The 17,618-nt window shown below is 36.0% G+C and overlaps 1 protein-coding gene across 1 annotated transcript; it reads right to left on the bottom strand.

Annotated features, from left to right (window-relative positions):
• Window positions 1–1,749: 1,749 nt before the first annotated feature.
• On the bottom strand, window positions 1,750–16,265 carry fam180a (family with sequence similarity 180 member A). The gene is made up of 3 exons (XM_028450199.1): window positions 16,061–16,265; window positions 4,382–4,479; window positions 1,750–2,834 (listed from the first exon to the last, which is right to left on the bottom strand). Exons 1-3 carry the CDS (start codon window positions 16,140–16,142, stop codon window positions 2,505–2,507), a joined length of 510 nt encoding a protein of 169 aa, XP_028306000.1. The 5' UTR covers window positions 16,143–16,265; the 3' UTR covers window positions 1,750–2,504.
• Between the last annotated feature and the right edge of the window lie 1,353 nt (window positions 16,266–17,618).

The raw sequence follows: 17,618 nt of genomic DNA, 5'->3' as shown, positions 1-17,618 counted from the left end.
GATCAGGATTCACAGCCATGTGAGGCTGATGCTGCCACCTAGTGGCCACCAGAGGTTAATAATCCTACATATAACCAGTAAATGTCTACAAATATCATCCTTTTGTATAATATTGGCTTCAAATTTGCCTTTGGTTGTTTTAAACTATTATGTGACCTAAATGTGCATAGAATCAGGTAAAGACATTTTTATTTCTTTTAAATTCAGTTTATTATGCATAACAAAAGATTAAATACATGGAACCTATTGGTGATTCTCACATTGAAGTTAAATGAAAATAATCTACAAAATGTTGGCATTTTTAAAAAGTTTTTTTTTTTTTAATGTATTTTCTTTTAATCTATTATTTTTTTTGTTGTTTAAAATCTGTTCAGTGATCAACAGAATAATCATAAACCTCTATTTTATTTTATTTTTTTCATTTTTGTTGTATGGTGGCATATTATTGTTTCTATCTAATGCTAATGCTGCCATCTAGTGGTTGTTAGAGGTTTGAGTTCCACAGAAACAACCAAAATTAACTATGTTTAAAAACAGAATACTTTTGTAAAATACTATCTTTACAATTCAATTTCATTCAGTACGACGTCATTTATTTTAGTTAGTCTTTTAATTTTAAAAACACATCAATGTGAATAGATTTAAACCAACACATGTCCAGATTTGTAAAATTGAAAGCCAAGGTTTTTTTTTTTTTTTATATCTAAGTTTAAAATATGGATTAAAAAAAACGTTAATTTTTTTTTTAATTTAAATTATATTTTTAGATATCAACAATTATTTTTTCATAATAATATAACATTCATAAGCACGGATACCAGTACTCGTAGAAAGTGTTTAAGGTTCTTTAAATATGAAAACATCTGCTTGTGTAATTCCAGCTGTGATAGAGAAGGTGAGTGTGTTTAATGAGAGTGAACAGTAGGTGGTGCTGAAGAGATGAGATTTACACATCCTTTGCACGTGGCCTCAGCGTTGCCAGGTTGGGCAAATCTCCACCATTTTGAGCAGATTTGCTTGATCAGAATTTTAGTCGTTTGATGTAATGAGACAAACGTGTGGGATTGTTGCTCTTCACTGTCAGATTATTCACAAATATTAGACAAAGACGTTTTAATGACTGGAAACGTGGAGAGAAGCAGATGACTGGAGGTGACTCCACGACACCCTTTCAAAATAAAGCTCAACTTAAAGTTTAGTTTTTGTTAAATCAATAACATCTGTACAGTATATGAGCGCAATATTTTGTCACATGAGATTTTGTAGGATTTTGTAAAATGATGTTTTATCGTGAGATTTCTTCATGCAAGATTTTGTCGTGTGAGATTTTGTATTGCAAGATATTTTTTCATTGAGAGATTTCAGATCAGATTTCATTGTGCGAGATTTTGTAGCGTGACATTTTTAGCGTGAGATTTTGTAGGGTGACATTTTTAGCGTGAGATTTTGTAGCGTGACATTTTTAGCGTGAGATTTTGTAGCGTGACATTTTTAGCGTGAGATTTTGTAGCGTGACATTTTTAGCGTGAGATTTTGTAATGCAAGATTTTGCCGTGTGAGACTTTGTAAGATTTAGTTGTGTGAGATTTTGTAGCGTGATGTTTTATAGCGTGAGATTTCGTTAAGCAAGATTTTGTAGCATGAGATTTCATTGTGCGAGAGTTTGTAGCATGACGTTTTTTAGCGTGAGATTTTGTAGCGTGACATTTTTAGCGTGAGATTTTGTAGCGTGACATTTTTAGCGTGAGATTTTGTAATGCAAGATTTTGCCGTGTGAGACTTTGTAAGATTTAGTTGTGTGAGATTTTGTAGCGTGATGTTTTATAGCGTGAGATTTCGTTAAGCAAGATTTTGTAGCATGAGATTTCATTGTGCGAGAGTTTGTAGCATGACGTTTTTTAGCGTGAGATTTTGTCGTGTGAGATTTTGTCGTGTGAGATTTTGTCGTGTGAGATTTTGTCGTGTGAGATTTTGTCGTGTGAGATTTTGTCGTGTGAGATTTTGTTGTGTGCCTATTTTGAGGTTTTGTAGCGTGAGACTTCATTGTGCGAGAATTCATTGTGCAAAATTTTATAGCGTGAGATTTTGTCGGAAGATTTTGTAAAGTGAGATTTTATTGTGTGAGATTTTGTTGTGTAAGATATTTTTTTTTTCACTTGATATTTTGTCGTGCAAGACAGATTAGATTGATATGCGAATACCAGTATGATCTGGTGGAGGACAGTAGGAAGGGCAGCCTGAAGAAACAGAGGGAAGAACATCTGATGTGGACTAATCCACACTCTGTTTGTTTTGAATCAGGTTAAAACACACGTCTGTACGTCTGTGAGAATTCCTGACGAGGCGTCGATGGTGAAATTATCGTAAAGAGCAGATAATGACGGTATTTGAAGCAGATTAGTGAGAAAAGGGTTTAAATTGCCTCAGTCTGACAGCACTGAGGCGGTGATCCTGACATTCATCTGAAACCAGTGTTAATAGGACTGGCAGTAATGGAAAGCTGTTTAAACCAGTCTCAGGTCCTCCTGCAGGGCCCTGAAAAGCTGGACCAGAGTGTGAGTCCAGGCCTCCCTCTGGTACTGATCTGAGCTCTGAGCCACAGTCTGGGAGGCGTAGACCAGGGTTAGAACCGTACGCTCAAAATCCCTCCGGCTCAGAGGCCTCCGCCGTAGGGTGAGCTCATCCAACAGGCGTCGGATGTCGGAGAGCGTTTTTGGTAGCACGTCCTCACAGAGGACTTCTAGTTTGTCCACATTCCTCAGGGAGGCCAACTCCTGGTCCGGGATCAGCAGGGGGCGCCGCTCGGGTCCGATCTGCATTCCTGAGAGTAGGATCTAGGAGAGGAAGGAGATGAGTCGACAACTGGAAGACTGTGTTGTAAAGTCATACTAACGTACTACTCATACTAACGTACTACTCATACTAACGTACTACTCATACTAACGTACTACTCATACTAATGTACTACTCATACTAATGTACTACTCATACTAACGTACTACTCATACTAACGTACTACTCATACTAACTTACTACTCATACTAATGTACTACTCATACTAATGTACTACTCATACTAACGTACTACTCATACTAATGAACTACTCATACTAACGTACTACTCATACTAACGTACTACTCATACTAACGTACTACTCATACTAATGTACTACTCATACTAACGTACTACTCATACTAACGTACTACTCATACTAACGTACTACTCATACTAATGTACTACTCATACTAACGTACTACTCATACTAACGTACTACTCATACTAACGTACTACTCATACTAACGTACTACTCATACTAATGTACTACTCATACTAACGTACTACTCATACTAACGTACTACTCATACTAACGTACTACTCATACTAATGTACTACTCATACAAACGTACTACTCATACTAACGTACTACTCATACTAACGGACTACTCATACTAACGTACTACTCATACTAACGGACTACTCATACTAACGTACTACACATACTAATGTACTACACATACTAACGTACTACTCATATTAACGTACTACTCATACTAATGTACTACTCATACTAACGTACTACTCATACTAATGTACTACTCATACTAATGTACTACACATACTAATGTACTACACATACTAACGTACTACTCATACTAACGTACTACTCATACTAACGTACTACTCATACTAACGGACTACTCATACTAACGTACTACTCATACTAACGGACTACTCATACTAACGTACTACACATACTAATGTACTACACATACTAACGTACTACTCATACTAACGTACTACTCATACTAATGTACTACTCATACTAACGTACTACTCATACTAATGTACTACTCATACTAATGTACTACACATACTAATGTACTACACATACTAACGTACTACTCATACTAACGTACTACTCATACTAATGTACTACTCATACTAACGTACTACTCATACTAACGTACTACTCATACTAACGTACTACTCATACTAATGTACTACTCATACTAACGTACTACTCATACTAATGTACTACTCATACTAATGTACTACACATACTAATGTACTACACATACTAACGTACTACTCATACTAACGTACTACTCATACTAATGTACTACTCATACTAATGTACTACTCATACTAACGTACTACTCATACTAATGTACTACTCATACTGATGATGTTTTCTGAGACATTTGCACTTTCACTTTGTTGGAACTCTTTAAACTTCTTGTTATTGTTGTTAAAAATGTGACAAGACATAATTTTTATTGGCCTGAGGGAAACATTCTCAGCTCGATTTGTATTTTGCTTGTATCATATCCATTGATTATAATAATAATAATAATAATAATAATAATTGAGGGAAACTGACCTCAAAAAGCCGATTGACGTCCTCCATCGAGTTCTGGAACATTGGCTCCATTAATGAATACAACCCTCGCTTTATCCTCATCGCAGACGGATACAGAGCTGGAAGAAGAAAACAAGCTCAGGAATGTAGATGTCGTGTGAATATCTAACGACGCTGAATGTGTGTGAGCTTGAGGTCGAGAAAACACGGATTCATTACAGCTCAAATATTATTCAGGAGGGAAAGCGTCCGACTTCAGCCCTGAAGAGGTTAACTGGTGTGTGTGTGTGCGTGTGTGTGTGTTCCTGCAGCAATCCCATGAAGTCATATTCATCCTCAGTGGACTTACACACAGACACACACATTATAAAGAAACAAAGGGAACAAAGCGGATATTATAGTGATTCCGAGGAGGAAAACCTCCCTAGAGGCGTGGGAGGGACTTTGGCGCCAACCGTTCTTTGCTTGCGATGAGACTAAGAATGTTTTGTGTGCGTTAATTATTGTTTTGTGTTTTTCAGAATCAGAATCGGAATCAGAAGTACTTTATTTATCTCAGTGGGAAATTGCTTTTGACTAAATGAAATGAAATGAAATGAAATTAATTTTTTGAGTAATTTTGTGCATTTTTCTGTCTATTTGTGCATTTTTCTGTCTATTTGTGCATTTTTCTGTCTATTTGTGCATTTTTGTTCTCACTTTTCAAAATATTTTTCATTCGTGTTTTTGGATTCTTTTTGTGATTTTTATTTTTGTTTTATTTGTTTTCGGAGTCGTTTTGCATAAAAAACACTCCCAAAACACACACAAAATGGCTCCAGAAACACAAAAAAAATCTACATAAATACACAAAATGACAAATAAAACTCCAAACTCCAAAAACACACGATCCTGTTCTAACCCAACCAGCGAGACCTTATGAAACACAGTTGCGTGTGTTTTCATCACCAACTCGTAGCTGAAGGTGAAAAGTTCTCGCTCTGTTTGTTCAGAGCTGTTGGATCCTGACGCTGAAATTAATGATGTGTGCAACACAAACTTTGCGCTCTGTCTGCGTTTGGATCAGATCCTTCTTTGGTCCACGGACCCTTCTTTGCCAGCGCTGCAGTCATCAACGCTTCATGTTGTTGCTGCTATTTCAGCTCTGCTGGCCCTCATTGTTGGACCTCCTGCTCAAAGGGAACCTGTGTGTGGGATTTTAAATCCTCCATATGTGGAAGCTTTCTTTAATCCACTGATGAATATCGCTGACGTTTCGGCAGCCAAACGTGGTGAAAAACTCTGGTTTCTAACAACAGAGGTTACGACTTCTCTGCAAATCCATCACACTATAAACATTTCCCCTGAAATGTGATGAATCCCTTTTTGATCCGTCTCCTTCCCATGTTATCTTTCGTACTATGGTTGCAAATACCAAATATGTTGCATTCTCCAATGATCTACTGATGCTTCCATAATAATAATATCTATCTTTCCCTCTTTTCTGCTACTCAACAAAGGCGGTCACTTTTTTCTTTGCTCCCTCTCTTCCGACCCGTATCTGTCCTTGCTGTTGCTTTTGTTTTGTCTGGTCTTGTGAATCTATTAAGAGCCTCTCTTTGCGTCTCATCCAAAACTGGAATTATGGAATTGATCAGTTGGTCTCTCAATGCAATCGATCAAATTTTTTCGACAAAAAGATCGCGCAATGGTGAGCCCGCGCGTCCAAGCTAGACGTTTGCGGCTGGATATGAACTGGATCCTTGGAACAAGTGGCGAGTTGTGTGTCAGTCAGTTCTTTCCGTGGAAGACGTGGAGGACATCTACATGATTGGAATTATGGTAGCAGACATGCTGCTGATTGGAGCTAGCAGCTCTCTGACCTATCACAAAGTCTGTATTACACTGGCAACTGTTTTGGGAAGGCTGCCAGTCATTTCTGCTCTCAACACTAAGACTCATGCGATGAATGAACTTAAAAGATTGCTGACGCGGAATTGGAACCAACTTGGAGAAGTTGGGTGCCCAGCTTGCAAGTTAAGACCACCTTATTGGATTAATACAGAGAGACCCGGAACAAAAGGCTATTTGAAATTGATCTAGCCTGAATCAGAAACACATTGCTTATCTTCCTTTTGGCTCCCATAGCCAGCTATGCAAGGCTGTCTCATCTTATCACCAGGAAGTCTCTGCAGACAGTGGCTCCATCCCCATTTATTTCCTCTAAATATGGGGCGCCGCCCTTGTGGCGAACCACAGTCCTCCCGCTCCTGTCCTCCCATATTTTAAGTGTTATATGTGATTGTCTTTTCACGTTCGCTTGGACAGAATGAAACTAAAATGAAATCTTGTTGCTCTGTAACATGTGCAATGACAAATAAAGCTATTCATTAATTCATTTAACATTCCTGCAGCTAAAGAATCAGAAAATAGAACTTTTAACTGTCGTAAACTACGCACTGATGATATTTAGCAAGAAACGTTAATGGTTAAGTAAAAAGTGCTACAAACACTGAATGAACACAACAGCTAAGTTTAGAGATGATTTAAAAAACAAGATTGTATGGTTGAAAAAATATGACGTAAAGTGTAAATAATAACTTTTACCACAGTAGAGCCACAAAAATGGGATTTTATCTGATTTAGTTTTCACATAATCAACATGTCAGTATCAAGAATAAAGACAATGAGAGTATTAATACATAACACAGTGTTATTGTGTGTTCATGTTGTTGTTTGTGTTCTTATGGAAGAATTTGGTGTGTTTTTGTTGTCGTTTTGTGCATCACTAGAGTTCTTTTGAGTGTCTTTGTTGTGTTTCTGATTGTTTTTGCTGGTGTTTTGTGTATTTTAGTGTCGTGTTGTGTTTTTGGAGTCATTTTGTGGGTTTTTTGTTGTTGTAGATTTGTGTGTTTTTTTAAGTCTTTTTTTGTGGTGTTTTTAATATTTTTGTCCTTTTGTGTGTTTTTAGTCATTTTGTTGTTTTGTGTATTTTTTTCCATTTTGTGTATTTCTTTTTTTTTTTTTTAGTTCTTTGTGTTGTTTCATTTTTTGTGTTTTTGTAGTCATTTTGTGTGTTTGTCTTTTCTGTATTTTTGTGTATTTCTGTTGTGTTTTTTTGGGGGTCAGGTGTCCATATCCGGTGTCGACATTCACACAACACAGTTACACTCTTAAGTCCTACAATATGTTTCCTTTACAGTCTAATAACCATTAATAATTGTGGAGAAAATTCAACAGAATGTGTTTTTGTGGCACAAATACAACTGCATACATTTCCCAGACCGATGGCTAACATGTATTAGGAGGAAATGTACAAGTTAGCTGTTTAAAATCAGTTTCCTCCTGAATGCAACATTAACAGCGGAGGGAGGGAGGGAGGAATGTTTGTGTAAACATTAATGTGTGAAGATACTGAAAAACTTCTGTGGGAACGTCACAAGTGTAAAGAAAACATCACAGCAGGAGGAACAAGTCATTGATGAATGACATCACAGGCACATAGTCACAGCCAGAACTTTATTTACTTTCCAAATGAAAAATGATGTGATTGTTTGGGTACAGACTAGTGTCTGTTTGGAATAGAAATGTTTGTTAGGAAACAACAAGGGTTGGAATGATGGGAAAAGGTGAGAAAGCTGCATTTTGATCACAAAAGTGTGATTGTTTCTGATCCAAAGGTCACATTATCAACCTTCATGTCAGTATTTATGATCATATAATAAAGGATATTTAATATACAATCAAATAATAAAGAAAATATGAATTGGTTTGTGTGTTATGAGACATTTTGTGTATTTTTCTGTGTATTGTTGTTGTCATTCTGTGTTTATGGAGACATTTTTGTTGTAATTGTGTAGATTTGTGTTGTCATTGTAAGTTTTTGGGATTATTTATTTGTATTTTCTTGTCATTCTGTATTTATGGAGTCATTTTTGTGTATTTTTGTCGTTCTTGTGTGTATTTTGCTGTAAATGTTGTATGTCTTTGGAGTCATTTTGTGTATTTCTGTTGCCATTGTGTGTCTCATTTCTTTGTATTTTATTGTGTTTATTGAGTCATTTTGTGTATTTCTATAGTGATTTTGTACATTTTATTTTATTTACATGTATTTTTGATGTCATTGTGTGATTTGGGAGTAAGTTCTTTGTATTTTGTGTATATTTTGAATATTTTATTTTATTCATTTCTACTCTTGTTTTGATTTTGTACATTTTATCGTAGTTTTGTTTATTTTTGGAGCCTTTTTGAAGATTTTTGTTCCATTTTTGTGTATTCTGCTGTAATGTTGTATGTTTCGTGTATTTTTGCTGTCATTGTGAATATTTTATTTTATTTATGTTTATTGTTGTCATTTTGTGTATTTTTGTTGCTCTTTTGTGTATCTTATTTTAGCTTTGTATGTTTTTAGAATTATTTGTGTAGGGACACGTGTTATGTTTGCGCTTGAGTCTTTGTACTCAAAAAGCTGTAACAGGTGAACAGGGCCAAGCGGAGATCAGGTGATGATAAAAATACGACTTAGAAACAAGAAAGCAGAGAGACATAAATTATTGGTTGTTTGCTTTTTGTTTCTGTCGTATTTGTTTCTTTTTTTTTAGTTTGAAGCTTTGATGGATGAACTCAATGCATCGGAGTAAACACGTTTAGAATGAAGCTAGCAGGCTAATTACAGGCAACTATCGGCGCCGTCTCACTCACAACACATCAAATCAATGGTCCGGCAACCAGGAATTCTCCCTCTCTCTCTCCTCACTGTCTCATTTGTTTTTCACACCAAACTAAAGACATCTCACTTTTCTTCTCATTGGATAACTGTGTTATTTCTCTATTGTTGTTGGTTCTCGTCGGTACAGATTTAATGTCCTTTTTGTTAAGTTGTATTTTTGACCATGAAGTGGTTCCATGTTGATGCACAGCTTCATTGAACGTCCTGTCAGTCAGACTATAATAAAGGAAAGAACAAACACTTTGTTTTCTGTTGTTGTTTTGTGTATTTTTGGAGTCATTCTGTGTGTTATGGGACATTTTGTGTGTTTTTCTGATATTTTATGTAGATTTGTTCTCATTTTGTGTATTTCTGTTGTCATTCTCTGTTTATGGAGTAATTGTTTGTGTAGTCACGTTGTCATTTTGTAGATTTTTGTGGTTATTGTGTGCTTTTGGAGTCATTTTGTGTAATTCTGTCGACCTTTTGTGTACTTTGCTCTAAATAGTGTATGTCTTTTGAGTCATTTTGTGTATTTTCTTCTCATTCTGTGTTTAAGTACCTGAGAGGTATTCCATAAACTCTGGGTCAACATACCCTGGGTATCTGATTCCATTAAAGCTGGTATGAAGTACGTAAACCATGGGTTACTTACGTGCACGCGCGCGATAAAAAGCCATCATCAATGAATCAAAGAATACTCAAACTGCCATGACAACCAAACGGAAGATAGTGATTTATTCACTCTGATGGGTGAAATAAGCCTGTGTTTGATGAATATGAGCCTGTCCTAAAGGTGTGTTCAGTCTTCAGTGACTATAGTGGCTTAAATCACCCGTTATTAGTCACTTTTTGGTCACTTCATCACTTTATTGCTTCAGTGACGTGACGAGCGATGAATAATATGAATAAAATGTGTCTGAGGAGACGTGTCAGCATCATAGGATGACTACATAGAGAGTCCTCCTGTTACACTGGATATTAAGACAGTGGCTGCTGCTTCATATTACATCATTTATATTGATTCTTAATGTAATATTGTCTCCAGAGTCATCTCAACGTCCTAAAAAATGTCATAAAAAAAACACTGAAGCAGTGTCACAATTCACTGCGCCATCATATCTTCACAGATGTATGGTCTACAGACTTAACTGTATAACAATATAAAACAACAATCGAGCCTTAAAAGTTGATTAATTTAAATTATCATCTCCTCCTTTATTTTATCTACAGGTTTGTATTCAGAGAACTTTACTACAGACGTCAGTAAATGTTTTAATGCAGATCAACCTCTCAGTGACTTTCACTGAATGATCACTTAATGACAACCCTAACCCTAAATTACCGTTATCACAAAAAAAAAAAAAAAAAAAGACGTAAAGCAACACAACATTAGTAATGATGTGAACACGTCTGTGGTGTGTGATGTTACTAATGTGTTTCAGAGAAAAGTGTTAAAGTTTATTAAAGTGTTCAGAAATGGTGTTCAGGTGGGCGGAGCCAGGTAGAAACCCAGGGTTTCTTTGATAAAACCTGCCAGCGACCAGGTTTAGTTCATGGACAATGTTGCCATGGTAACATACTCAGAGAAGAACATACCTCGCTTTTTGGAATGGGATACTCAGAGTTTCCTTCATTTAAGCCTGAACATACTCAGAGTTTGATCATAACACGCTTTATGGAATAAATCTCTGTTGTCATTTTTGTGTATTTTTGTTGACATTATTTGTTTTTGGAGTCATTTTTGTGTACTTTTGAAGATTATTGTTGTCCTTTTGTATATTTTATGTAAATATTGTATGTCTCGGAGTCAACGTGTGTATTTAGGTTATTGTGATTTTGTGCATTTTCTTTTATTTATTTGTATTTGGAGTCATTTTTGTGTAATTTTGTTGTCTTTCTGTGTACTTTGCTGTAAATAGTGTTTGTCTTTAGAGTGATTTTGTGTATTTTCTTGTTATTCTGTGTTTAGGGAGACATTTTTGTGATTATTTTGTACATTTTATTTTATTTATGTGTATTCCTGTTGTCATATCTGTGATATTTGTCTATTGTTGTGGGTCATTGTTGGTACAGGTTTTCTGTCCTTTTTATTATCCTTTTGACCCTAAAGTGGTTCCATGTTGATCCACAGCTTCATTTCACTTCCTGTCAATCAACAGAAATGTTTTCTATCAGGAAGCAACATGGTTCAGCCCAGAGACTCATTGATATAGAAATATTCAAGCGTGAGCCGATGCTTTTGGAACGAGGCGGAGCTGAAAAATCTCAGGAATTCACCGAGAACTGCTCGCAGTGGAATGAGGAAGTGAGTTTTCACAGATTAGGATTCGCTCTGGAGCCAAAAACGCTCTGAGAAAACAACCAATGTTTTTAATGATCCATCGTTCAGTTGAGTTTCAGTGTCGATCCCAAAGAAAATGGTCACACATCCAGATTAATGTTGGAGGACGTCCCACGAGAAAGGATTCCAGACCATCTGGATAAGAACTGTGTATGGATTATTATATTTTAGCTCTTAACTGTGTTATTGACAAAGATTTAAAAACCTGTTTAACGTTTATCACAGCTTCTTATAACCGATAAGATAAAACAAACGCATTTTTCTTCAAAATATTAGCACTGAATTTTAACTTTTAAAACTTTTAACTACTGACATATGAAAATAGGAATTTATGATTAAGGTTATCATGTACAGAAGCTTATTGCATTCACTGAAGAAAAAACATTCATTTTTTACTGTCATTTTTGTGCAATTTTGTTTGCCTTTTGTGTATTTTGCTGTAAAACTGTATGTCTCTGGAGTCATTTGTATATTTTTGTTGTCATTTTGTGTTTATGGAGTGTTGTCATCATTTTGTATAGTTCATTTTATTTATGTGTATTCCTGTTGTCAATTTGTGTATTTTTGTTGTGTGATTTCAGAGTCATTTTTGTAGATATTTGTTGTCCTTTTGTGTATTTTGCTGTAAATAATGTATGTCTTTTGCGTCATTTTGTGTATTTATGTTGTCATTGTGCGTTTCTGCTGTCAGTTTTTATTTTTTCCTTTTCGAAAAAAAAAAAGGTTTGGTTTTTCTGATTTTATGAGATACTAATAAAATAAAGTAAATAAAAAATTTGGCCCCGTTTTTCTGTTGTTCTAGGAAATGTGTGTCGGTTTTGCAGGAAACTAAAAAAATTGGTCTCAGCAATTCGGAATAAACAAAAAACATTTCCTTTAAAAGCAAAAAAAAAACAGGGCAAGTCATTTTTTTCACCTATTTCTATCTCATTAAATCAGAAAAACCTAAACTTGTTTTTTCAGTGAATGCGATAATCTTCTGTAAACATGTAAAAAATCCCAAAATGTATTAAAAAACAATTTTCACTGCAGATCTTTTTCTGTTTTCTATTAATTTCAGTGTTTGTTGTTGTTGTTGTTGTTGTTGTTGTTTACACTAGTTAAAATCACTACTCCTCTGTTATTCGTGAGCTGAAATTTGGTAGCTATAATCTATGGATGTGTACGCATCAACACGAGGAGCTCGATTTTCGATTTAAGGGGCCCCAACAGAAAAAACAAAACAAAATTTGATTTCTCATTTATTTGCGAGTCAAATATTACGATGTTGGTGGTACAGGTCCTGTATCCTGTACTACAGGATCATTGGCACATACCAATATATACAGTAAATGGGGTCCATGCGTCACGAGGGCTTCATTTTTCAAATGACTACTCCTCCGTTAGTTCCTGTTAGATCTGAATGCAGTTTGGTATGAATACTCTATAAATGAGTATGATGAGACCCTCGGAGCCCTTTTTTTAAATGGGTGCCCACCCCCCATTTCCGGTAATTTCCAAATTTATGGGATCATAGTCATGTGATATATCGTTTTAAAGGTAATTCAACATAGATCACGATTTTGCCTCAAATAATTTGATTAGGGGCCCGGGGGGCTTAGGGGTCCAACTCCCTTTTTTTGGCAATGTCCGTTAAAGTCATTTTCTCATTTATTTGTGAGTCAAATGTTACGACAGTTGGTGGTACCGAATCATTGGCACATACCAATATATAAATGGGGCCCATTACTCTGTATGTGCCACAGGGGGGCGAGGGCCCGTTTTTCAAATGACTACTCTTTCATTTTTGCTTGTTGATTTAGGCTTTAATTTGACATAGATATTCTTTGAGCCTCTCTGACCTTTTTTTACGAGTCATTTGACTGAATTCTCGGGAACGTGGTACGTGCTATTCGGCGCGGAGACATTCCACGGGCCTGGCCGTGGTTCATCAGAACTTGTTTCTTCAGATTTAATAAATGAAATGTTCAACAATGGGTCATAATAGAATAAAATAGAGAGAATAACAGTGAAATGACCCTTTTGCTTCTTCTGGGATAAACTTTGTTATTCTGAGATTCTTCTACTGGAGCACAGACTCAGGAATGTTCCTATGTGAGACGTTCCAGTGAAAAGTCGCCGCTCAGTGGAAAATGATGGGCAGGTTGTCAACATGTGAACATGTTTGTGATTAGAGCCCATCACAGGACTGTGCTCCATGTCTGCAGCGTTTATTCCTAGGAATTATTGTCCATTTGGGAACTCCTCCTTCCAAGTCTTAACGTTTCTGACAGACCTTGAACACAACACTACGTGCATCGTCAACCTGAGTAAAAATAATCGAAATGAAATGTGACAAAAAAAAAAAAAAACGATGTGGATTTGTTTTAATCTGCTCACATCTGAAAAAGTAACACCACGAAAACTGATTTTTATTATTTTGAAAATGTGTTTTCAAAGTGTTTCTCTGATATCTTTGAGAAGTTTATGCTAATGGTGTTTTTTAATTATATTTAAAGGTAGGTAGGTTGGTAGGTAAGGTATTTAAAAAATTTAAAAATAAAAATAAAGTAGCTCCAACTAGACCTAAGCAATCTCAGACCAAAATGGCGATATACAATATAAATCACTATAATTTTAATTCAAATGAAGTCTGACCAGAAAAACAATTCTGAGTTAAATTTTCTAATGTAAAATAGAATAAAAGGCTTTCTATTCTATTCTATTTCTAATCCAGATTTGTGGATGTAAAATGTCATTTATTAACAAACATTTGCGCTAATGTGCCACTTTTGGCTTTTCCTCCACTAAGGGACAGCACGTGTGAGTGAGTTCTATAGTGTGGCTTGTGTAGAGGAAGGTCTGGGTTAGAACACACTCAGTAATTCATCAAACTGAGCTTTTTTATCCTGTTCTGAGAAGTAATAAAAACAGCGACTCCTTAAAGGAGTATTTTAAATTCAAATAAGCTATAAAAATAAAGGCAATATTGTAATTTCCTACATCACCATACAGAAAGAGCGATATACTGTATCTTGAATCTCGATATATTGTCCAGCACTAGATCCAACACACATCCTTGGGATAAACGAACCAAAATTAAAGAAAATGTGAGAAAAAAAAGCCACACAAACCTAAATAAAGAAGAAAATCAGAGAAATGGAATGTAAACACTTCACCAGAATCATCATGATCCGCATTGATTATATTTTAAAGTACAAAATTGTTCAAAAAACATTATTTTTTTCAAAATAAATGTGCACAATCTCTGTTTATCGGTAATATATTTGATGTTATATACATTTTGAGTACAGGTACCCTTTAAAGCAGCATAGGGCAGGATGTATAAATCTGACTCCATAGTGACATCATGGTGATTAGTGTAACTGCAGCCAGTGCATCAAATGATTGTTTATCACAGTTGATAGAAGATGGTTACCCGACCAAACCCTGACAGCAGCAGCACAGTAGCAGTTAGCTTAGCGACTAGCAGCACCTGTCCTGCACCTATCTAGTGGACATGACATATTTTGTTTTTGTGGGTTTTTGTGTTCTAAAAGTTTAGTGACCTTTGTGGCTAAATTAGTGCTGATTTTATGCTGTCCTTGTTGCTGAAACACGGCAGATTATGACATCTGTCACTCAGAGAGTGATTCTCTGTAACGGGGGAGTGTCCGTGCTTCTTTAACGCTGATTGGTTGTTCATGTTCACGTGATATTATTGACCCATCTAGTTAGCAAAAGGCGCTTTGAAAAATATGTTCCATGACATTGTTGTCTCTCTCTTAGTGTCGGAACAACACGCGGCATTTGCTCCAGGACCTGATGATTTACAAATGAAGCACTGGATACATATAAATTATATAAATAGATCTGATGAGTCTCTGTGTGCACTGCACCACTGTTTGTGTTTGACGTTTGAGCTCATCTAATGTTGACATTAACAGTTGTTTGTTAATAAAAATCAGTGTTTACCACTAAATATTCTCATCCGATTCGTCATTTTTTCTTGAAAATACGGCCTGATCAGCACTTTAACTGTGACATGGTTATTTATTTACTGTGCATATGCCTCTGCGTACATCTGTGGAACCAAACAGTAGTTTAGTTTACTATGCTTGTCTTCTTTCAGTCTCCAAGACGTCTTCTTCTCATTCTTCTTTATTTCCGGGGCATTGGTACGCCTCTCCAAGCCGTCGAGAACGTGCACTGGTGTCACACAATGTGTTCAAGGCAATAAGGAGAAATATGAGTGGACTCAGCATTAAAGAAAAAATAATGTTTATTTTTTTCTCAAATTATGCCCTATGCTCCTTAAAGAATAATCAAATTATTTAATATGATTATTATTATGGTTGAAATTGCATTTTTACAGTTTTTATATTGACTGGTCTTGAAAACAAAACAAAAACTCTGAAACCCAATTTTATTAGCTACCATTAATTATATTAAATGTATTAAAACAAATGTATTTTGTCATTTTAAATTCTTCTTTTTTTAAGTATTTTTTTTAAAATTATTTCTTTACTTTTTTACAGTAAATGCATGCTGAGATATACGTAATTCACCCTGAACACAAATTTTCCTGAACTTTTCTTCTTCTTTCTTTTCTCTAAAAGTTCGACTGAAGACGTCGCTCCCATCTTTGAGTGATGAATCATTAATAAATAATGAAGAGGAGCTATCCTACCTTTCCCGTGGTGGAGAGCAGCTCCTCTGTAGAGAAACAGGTAGAAAAAGATGATCAAACATCTCCTCTGGTTCATGTTCATATTCACACACACACACACACACACACAGATGAAACCACACTGCTGTCACACACACACACACACCGACTTCTTCTAAGGAGACGGATTCACAAATATAACCACAACTGAGACGAATCACTGCCTTTACTCTGTGTGTGTGTGTGTGTGTGTGTGTGTGTGTGTGTGTGTGTGTGTGTGTGTGTGTGTGTGTCCATCTGGAAACCATCAGGCTGTGAGGAAGCTCTGCCCTCTTGGCTTCCAGCAGCACCTGGACGACTCTGACTGACTGGGTCCTGATCATCACTGGGAGTAATGGGGTATCAGTAACTGGTAACTGTGGAATCTGTTTGGTAAACACACCAACGAGCCCAAAATCCCAACCAGTGAGGAAACGTCTTGGATTAAATCTGAAACGTCTTCAGTCAAACCTTTAAAGTCCAGTTGCCTCAACTGTGTTTGTGACGTATATACCTGAGTTTTATTTTGAAAGAATCGTCCTTTTAGATGATACTGGATCATTTATTCGTGAACCTAATGAGAGATGGATAGCAAGAGTTATCTTTATTTAGTATGTATGTATGTATGTACAGTATGTATGTATGTATTAGAGATCAACCGATATGGTTTTTTAGGGCCGATGCCAATACCAATTTTTTTTCCATCAGCCTTAGCCAATGACCGATACGGACTGCCAATATTTGGAGCCGATACTACTTTTTCTCCCTCAATTTGCATCATAAAAATTACACATTTTAAAGACCATTTATTGAAATTAACAAAGGTGAGGTAGAACGACACCAAGTAAAAAATATTTAACAAGTAATAAAAACACAGGATGTAGAACAAGAACAAGTAAAACATAGAGTGAGACATCTCGTGAAATATTATGAAAGATAAATGTTCGTCCTTGTCCTGAAAATAGCTTTGATGAAAGTTGTCATGACAGAAGATATATTTTATTAACAGGACTATTGAGTATAAATATATATAATTATAGTATTAAACACAAAAAAGAAACCATGAATAATAGTTCATTCAACACAACCCCAGAACGTAAATTAGCAGAGGAAAATAATGTGATGTGAGATGCGCATTAAGCAACAAACTGTTCAAGTTTCTGTTCTAAATTACATCAACATTAACAGGAATAAATATTCAAACAAGTAGTAAAACTGCTTCTCAAAGTTTGAAAAACTCTCCTTCTCTGTGCAGAGTGAGAAGCAGAGAGGGAGGGAGAGAGAAACACACACACATGCCAAACCTCCAGCCAGCTGCTCGTTAAATACAACTGCGACAACAACGCGGAACCACAGAACAACGTCAGCTCAGTTAAACAGTTAAAAGATGCTTTGAAAGTTTAAAACTTGCCATTGGGGTTGAAGAGCTTCCTTCATCCTCTGCTAGTGGGGGGAGGGGCTCTGCAGCCTCTGCCTCCAGCAACACGGAGCAGCCTGTGGCAGCCACTCTGTATATAAAGCGGATTGGCAAACGCAGCAG

The sequence above is a fragment of the Gouania willdenowi genome, chromosome 6 (assembly GCF_900634775.1).
Source record: "Gouania willdenowi chromosome 6, fGouWil2.1, whole genome shotgun sequence".
Lineage (NCBI taxonomy): Eukaryota > Metazoa > Chordata > Actinopteri > Blenniiformes > Gobiesocidae > Gouania > Gouania willdenowi.
Note: the sequence above shows the minus strand (reverse complement) of the source record. Positions and strands in the feature narration are given on the sequence as shown.

Excerpts from the sequence above, each read along its gene's own strand:
- fam180a (XM_028450199.1), bottom strand. The coding sequence starts at position 16,142 with ATGAACATGAACCAGAGGAGATGTTTGATCATCTTTTTCTACCTGTTT. Across the intron at positions 4,480-16,060 it reads TGCTCTCCACCACGGGAAAG|CTCTGTATCCGTCTGCGATG; the intron begins GTAGGATAGCTC and ends TTCTTCTTCCAG. Across the intron at positions 2,835-4,381 it reads ACGTCAATCGGCTTTTTGAG|ATCCTACTCTCAGGAATGCA; the intron begins GTCAGTTTCCCT and ends TTCCTCTCCTAG.